Genomic DNA, 7,912 nt, shown 5'->3' on the forward strand with positions numbered 1-7,912 from the left:
GGCGGCTGTCAATCATCGTCAAATATGACGTAAAATCCCGTTCTTCAACCTCAAATAACTTATTTAAAACAAACTTCACAGAAAAATGAGCACTTGAACACAATGTAGGGTGATAATAACTAATGATCACAGCAGAGTTTAGGTTTGGAAAAAAATTATGTGTCGAGTATTTTAGCTTTACAGTTTGACCCATATCCCATCTGTTATCATTGAGGAGGCGGGGTTTATGACCTATACTGCAGCCAGTCAACAGGGGGAGCTCTACAAGATTGACCACACACGCACACGCGCACGCGCACGCACAAAATACATGGGCTGGTAACTTGAGGGATGGCCTGGTTCAAGTCCCTGTTGGATCAAAGGAATAGAGTTTGGTTGTTTTACTTTCCTCGACCAAAAAGACACTGGACCCCAAAAACTGCTCGGTTGTGCTTTCGTTCAATCACTTCACTCTGGTATCTCTCCATCAGTGCATGTCGAGAGGTTCATGTTGTGTGTGTGTGTGTGTGTGTGTGTGTGTGTGTGTGTGTGTGTGTGTGTGTGTGTGTGTGTGTGTGTGTGTGTGTGTGTGCGTGCGCGTGCGCGTGTGCGTGTGTGTGTGTGTGTGTGTAATCCTGGTTTATGTATGTTCACCTTTAGTCTATCTACTTCTTCTAATTTATAATAAACTGAGAGTGACAGTTTTATTCCTTTTTCTTTAATATGCAGGGTCTCTTTACTTTTGTCTTCAATGTGTGTGTATAAATCTTTGTTTTAACAATGTGTAAAAAGGTTGGTTTTAATGCCATGGCATTGTTACTACCCACTACCCACTTACATTTAATCAACCAATCAGTATGCTTAGTGACCTGTTATTAATTACATGTCAGTGCTCAGTCCACAGACTTTATCATGTCCTGAATAAGATCAAACTGAGAATATTGTATAAATAGTTTTCCACATGAATCAAAGTGTTTTGTTTTATTCTGACTGTGTCATGATTTGGTCTGGTTTAGTTTTGTATTTTGTGTATTTCAGAGTTTAGATTTATTTTTCTTGCTTTAGTTCTCATTCTTCTGGTGTTGCTTGTTTCCCTTGTGTGTTATCTTAATGTTTCCTAGTTTAGTCTGTAGGTGTTTTTATTTTGTAATTTCTTATCCTTGTGTTTCTCTGTACTAGTATTGTTAAATTATTGAGTTCTCTGTGTCTTTAGTGTTTCCTGTTTTATTTTGTAGTTCTTGTCCCCAGTGGTTCTTGTCTTGTATTTCTTCCTGCCTCTGTGTGTGTTTCCCTCCAGTGCTGATTGCCCTCATTGTCCTCACCTGTGTGCTTTGTCTCACCTGTGTTTGATTACCTGTGTATTTAGTCTCAGTGTTCCTTCCTTCTTGTTGTCACTTCAATGTCAGATTTTCCCCTTGTCAGTTTGCCAGATGTCTACGTGGCTTATTTTCTTCATTTGGATTTTTTTGTTAAGAAAGTATGTTTTTGGTTTTGGGTGTTTGATCTTTTGTTCATAAATATTGTTTTGGTTTTCTTCAATTGGGTTCCAGTTCCTTGTTTTTCATACGTGATAGACTGGCTGGAACAAGAAAAGGGAAATGGCAGGAACAGGGTTTCCTTAAATCTTTAATTTTCCTGAATCAATTTTGAAATTGAATCTATAAATAAGTAGAACTATGAGAATAGAATTATTGATAAATTTTGTTTTCCAGCATTGCTGGTTTGACTCCCGTGTTGTCCTGTTCACATGTTGGACTGTGATTTTAACATTCTTTACACTCTTAAGATCAAATGATTCCCACTGGTTGCTCACATGTGGTGCTTTGCCTTAAATAACAGTGAGAGGTGTAGTTCATTATAGTGCACCATATGCTTATTCATAAGATTTGCTCATTAATCTGTTCAGAATGAAGTTGGGGAAACTCCCCCAAAACACCTGTCATAGTGTGATAAATGTATATATTGTAATAAATCAGAGTTCTAGACCAGCTTTATAACCATTATGTTTCTCACAACTCACAACAGCAGGATGAAGATTCAGGTGGTTTGATAAATGCTGCCACCTTGTGGCTAAAATTAACTTTATATAAAAAGATAAATATTTGAAAGCTTTAAAACCATCATATTCATACACCGTGCATATAGTACAAATAATATAAGCCAACATTTTCTGTAAAATATACAATCATCTCATCTCATTTTTTGATACATCAGCATTTCTGGACAAGAAGACTAAGGTGTCTGTGGCCCTCTCCTCCTCGGCCCCTTAATAATCCCCCGTACAGGAGCTCTCATCTGTGCTCACAGTGGAGCCCTGAGTCCAACACTGGGGGGAATCCTCTGCACCGGCCGCCGAGGCAGAGTGAATCTGCCGCTCCTTAGATCGTCCACAAAACCCTCCACGCTGTCAAACTTTGCAGAGAGCCTCGCCAACTCATCTTTTAGAGCGTTGAAGTGCTTGTAGAGATCTCCCAGAGCATCTGACAGGGGCTGGATCCTTCACACAAGTAGAGATATGAAGGAAAGTACAAATGACTAAATTGTTTTAAATGACTGCATGACCTGTTAAAGAGCTTTGGTTCTTTGATTTTCCATAAGCTCACATTAAATTGGAACATTGTTTATTGGCAGAAGACAAAGAGAGCCAAGTCAAGTTGGCAACTTGAAAGTCAGGCCATGCTGTTAAGGAGGAACAGCCCCATCATCTGCAGGAAACATCAGGACAACAGACATAAAGCATGGTAGTCCCTTAAGAGAAGATGAAAGTTTATAAAGAGCACATTTTTGTCCAAAATCTCAGAAAAGACACCTACGAGTGAACAAGTGAAATATTTACTCACGTAAACATTTGGCGCAGAGTCTTTTTTTTTTTAAGAAAGGTTCAATGACTTGGAGTTATTTAATACGATGCAGAAGAAGATCATGTTTGTGTCTCATTATGAGTTTCTGTTGATTTTTATAACTAATAACAGAAATAACAGGACAGATTTACAACTCATAAAAAAGATTATGAAACATTTTAATGAGCTCAACTAACAGAGATGGACTTTATGTTTTATACATAAACTTTTGTTGGACCCTCAGGTTATTTACTAGATTCAAAGAAGATCATCAGAACTCCAAAGACAACAACAACATGACAAACAGGAACAAACAGACATAAATCCTGTCTGTTATTAATGAATGAAAACAGTGCTGAGTGTGTAAACTCCTCCTCCTCCTCCTCCTCCTCTCCTCAGTGTCTTTATAAGCTTCAGTGTCTCTTCTCCTCACACTCCAACCCTGCTCACCTCTCAGCTGGACAGTAAGGGACGTTTACAGCACACACTGACAACATGCTGGGGACCCTGTGCACTCTCATCACTGCTCTAACATGTAAGGAGGCTGACTTACTGCAGCTTTGAGCTCATGTTGGATTCATCAGTCTGTGTGTTTCTCTTGACTCCATGTCATCTTGTTGTTTCCAGGTGTGAGTGCTGTGACGCTGGTGACACAGAAGCCTCCTGTTGTGACTCTGAGGAGAGGAGAGACAGCCACCATGGACTGTAACCTGGGGACTGTGACTAACAGTGAAGCCCGTTGGTACAAACAGATTCCAGGAGGAGTTCCTCAGTATATTCTGAGCAACTATCACGGCTGGAGCTCTCCAAGCTATGGCTCTGGTTTCTCCTCTCCAAAGTTCACATCCACTCATCAGTCACAAACAGATTATCGTTTGATCATCAGCACTGTGGAGGAGAGAGACTCAGCAGTTTATTACTGTAGCACATGGGACAGCTCTGTCAAAGAGTACATATCACAGTGATTTACACCGTGACAAAAACCTCCTCACTGAACACTTCTGCTTTTTGTCACTGCACTTAACTTTGACCACAAAGAAGCCACAAAAGAAATTCAACACTATTAATATTACAGTGCATACATTTCAATACGCTATTATTAGTCTGATTTTGTCAATGTTGGTTAAATATTCTCTGGTAAAAGAATTATCATGTTGTGTCTCCTGTTCTTTGAGTCAGCTCTTGTCTCACACGTTCATCAACAGGTCCAGAACTGATGCACAAACACAACATGTCTACATTCCCTGAGCAGATAGATTCAAAGGAACACTTGCTGTGTTTTTCTTAACTTCTCAAATGTGCTTCTCTTATCTGACAGACAAACTGTCTGTAACCTTGTCTGCCCCCCCACCAGCTGACTTCACAGAGAAGATCTAAATGAAACAGAAACACAAAGAAAAGAGTTTCAGTTGCATAATATACCTTGATTAAAATGTAATACCATTTAGTGATCTTAGATTGAGCCTGAGCAGACTGATGAAAAGAACCAAACACCTTCTGAACATGTTGTTTTAAAGAGGTGTCATCTCTTCTTTTTACCCGTCCTGTCTGCTGTCTTATAAGATCAGGGGGAGTTTCAGTCCATCAACCTGACTGGAGTTTGTCCAGTATATCTATTTGAATAAAATATACTCTCCATCACATCCAGCTTACTGCTCAGTATAGACTGCAGCTTGTTGCATGTTGCACAGAGCCTAGACATCTACCAGTTCTCCTGACACAGGGTCTGTGTGAGTCAGGCTGGGACCACAGGATCACATACGAGCTTTCATTTGAAGTATTATAGTAGAGGAGCTCTGGAGCAGCAGACAGTTTGCTTCCACCTTCACATGTGCTGCAGTCTTCAGTCACTGTCTGTCCAAAGAGAGGAATTGTGATACTGACATGTTCTCTCTGTATGTTCTGTCTAATTCACAGGCATACAATCACTGGGTTAGTGACAGTGTTTCACATTGATTAGGAAACAATTGATTTAATACACACAAACACACACACATTCTCACCTTGTCATTGTGTGTGTTTGTGTGTTCTTTACTATGGTGTTGTATTTTCTGTAGCAGCAGCCTCTTCATTATGTCTTGTGTTCATGCAGAGAAGATTTTACACTTCACAGAATATGAGACACCAACACATGTAGAAAGTAAGTCGATAAACCACCTTTACAAGAATCTCTTTATACATTTCTCTTGTTTGATTTGTTGTGTTTAAGAAAAGTAACCCTTTTTTGTACTCAACATACCATTTTATAAAAATGCACTTTACCTTTATCCATGAAGACAGATGGAAACTACTGGCAATGTAGAGTCACCAATTGACCTAATGAGCATGTCTGGACTGTGGGAGGAATCCAGAGTACCTGGAGAGAGCCCACGCATGCACGGGAGCAAACTCCAAACAGAGAGGCCCTGTCCAACATACAATTCAGACTTGAAAAGCTTCTGTTTCTAGATTATGAATTTCACAGCAACAAAATTGATTCATTATCAACGACCACCTCTTCATAGAACTCTATTCACATTTACATCGTGTTATAAAGGTTTCTTTTTGGTACAATCATGAAGAAACTTGAACAAAACAAGAAAGGATACTAAACAAAGTGTTCTTCAGGGTGAAAAGAGTTTGATAAAAGTCCATCAGTGTTGTTGTAATGTGAGCAGACTGATGAAAGAATGACATGTTGACAGTGAAAGTTGCTCTCAACAGGATGTTTCAGTTCCACTCCCCTCATTAGTGAGAGTCAGGAGGTTTTTGTACAGCCATGTATACAAACTGAATCACTGTGGTATTCGGACAAGGCACCAAGCTGATTGTGACGAGTAAGTACTTTGAAACTCATCATGAAATGAGAGAGATTTGATCATTCTTATTCAAACTGATCAGTAATCATCATTTGTTATTTAACTCATTGTTCAGATATATTTTTGTGTGAACAACACACATTTATATTTAGTTCTCTTTCTGACACCAGACTATGTCTTGGAATGAAACAGAAAGCTTTCAAAAAGATTTCAACATTTGTATGAAATAGTTTCTGTCAATTCTGAAGTATGTTGATGTTTGAGGAATGTTGAACAGTTCAGATCAAATTACAAAATGTGACAATTCATGTCCAAATATAAACGGCATGTTTGATCCTTTCTAAACCTTTGTTGAATCATCTCTAAAATGTTTCTTACAATGTGATATGAAGAATTCAAACTTCTAAACTTCTCGTGTTTCAAATGTTTAAAGTTTTTGATGAGTTAGTTTTTTAAATTAAAAACATGCTCTGGATTATTTCCTCATTTCTAAGTGTTAGATAGTTGGTTAGAAAACAACTGCAGCCTGTTTGTCAAACTGTGAACAAAACTAATGAGTTGATGGTCTCTGTCATACTTTGTATTGAATGACTTCACTTGTACTCATGTGTTCAATGTCCTGTGTGTGTGTGTGTGTGTGTGTGTGTGTGTGTGTGTGTGTGTGTGTGTGTGTGTGTGTGTGTGTCAGGCTCCAGCCTCTCTCCTCCTGTCCTCACAGTCTTCCCTCCGTCCAGTGCTGAGCTCCAGTCCAACAAAGCCTCTCTGGTCTGTCTGTCCTCTCAGTCTGTGCCTTTTGCAGATGTGAGCTGGTCTGCTGCTGGGAGTCCAGTGAGCAGTGGGATCTCTACCAGCACGGCCGTTCAGCAACCAGACCAGACTTTCCAAATCAGCAGCTATCTGTCCATCCAGACGTCAGACTGGAACATGGACAAGGTCTACACATGTCGAGTGTCTTTGGGCTCCCAGACTTCAGAGAAAACCATCAACAAGTCCCACTGTTTCACTGAAGACCAGTAGAGGAGCAGAGGGACCATTTCTAATCTGCTTCTTGACTCTTTGTGCTGTTTGCTCATTACAAGGTTCACATCTTACAGTATATGTCTGCATGCTTGTAATACATGTTTTGACCTCTAGGTGGAGGTGATGGATCAGCTTTGCAACTTGCTACAGATTCATTAATTATGCGATACAAAATGTGATTAATGAAGAATTTTCTTTAATTGAACTCATGAATAAAAATAACAAAAAAAAAAATGGTTGAAGTGTTTATTTCCTCATTACTGATGTTTGTCTTATCAACAGGTTATTAATCAACACAAAAACATTTCATTGATTCAGTCTTTAAATAATAAAACAGTATTTGAAGATATTTCTATTTTAAATAGGTCAACCTGTGCATCAACAAAGAGCTTTTTCAGTTTATTGTATATTTGCCTCGTTTTAGTTTCTTGCATAGGAAGTGTTATTAGAATAATCAGATAAAATGAACAAATGAAACTGAGATTTCATCCTCCATCAGTGAAGCATCACCTCTCTGCTCCTCCCTCTCCTCCTCCTCAGGATGCACCTGCAGGCCTCCTCTTCTTATTCATAGCTGCATGCAAATGAAGAGGTCAAAGGTCAGCTCACTGTAAAACTGTCTCTGACCTGAAACACACTGATGTTTCATTTGTGATCAATTGGTTAATCAGACAAATACCTTAACAATGTCCTTAAATGTAGAAACTTGTAGGATCGGTTAAAATGTAAAAATAATAATAATAATTTTGATCATATTTACATATTTAAATCCTTTAAAGATTTAGTTTTGAGTGACTGCACCATACTGATGCTGATTATAAGGCACCATAAGGCTGTGTATATTTAATCATAGCTTAATCTTTTTTGCAGGACCTGCCTTGAAGTAGATTCTGACAAATGAAATCCAGAAACATAGATACTTGTGCAAAGATAATTGTTTTCTTTTAAAGGGTTAAAAAAATAATGCACAGACAAACAGTAAGTGGATGACAAGTACTTCAATACATCACATTCTGTCATCACTTACAGATTGGTTTTCTTAAACATAACATATGGAAGAAAAAAACTCTAAGGCTTGACTTCAACCACAAGGGGGAGACAACTCTTGATGCATTTATGTGTGCATGTTTGAAAAGAGTCAGTTAAAGTGCAGTCAGTTATCTTAAGATTCATATTTGATTGATTTAGAGGTTTTTGTATCAGCTATAAGTTTATACAAAAGACAAAGACAAAGCGTCTTGTGCACTGCAGGGGTTAAATATACCAGAAATGTAT

The 7,912-nt window shown here is 38.6% G+C and overlaps 1 protein-coding gene across 1 annotated transcript; it reads left to right on the plus strand.

Moving 5' to 3' along the window:
• Positions 1–3,269: 3,269 nt before the first annotated feature.
• LOC109975806 (immunoglobulin lambda-1 light chain-like) lies at positions 3,270–6,884 on the plus strand. The gene is made up of 4 exons (XM_065965140.1): positions 3,270–3,354; positions 3,447–3,772; positions 5,602–5,635; positions 6,306–6,884. Exons 1-4 carry the CDS (start codon positions 3,315–3,317, stop codon positions 6,632–6,634), a joined length of 729 nt encoding a protein of 242 aa, XP_065821212.1. The 5' UTR covers positions 3,270–3,314; the 3' UTR covers positions 6,635–6,884.
• Positions 6,885–7,912: the final 1,028 nt, after the last annotated feature.

Source organism: Labrus bergylta, chromosome 16 (genome assembly GCF_963930695.1).
Source record: "Labrus bergylta chromosome 16, fLabBer1.1, whole genome shotgun sequence".
Taxonomy (NCBI): Eukaryota; Metazoa; Chordata; class Actinopteri; order Labriformes; family Labridae; genus Labrus; species Labrus bergylta.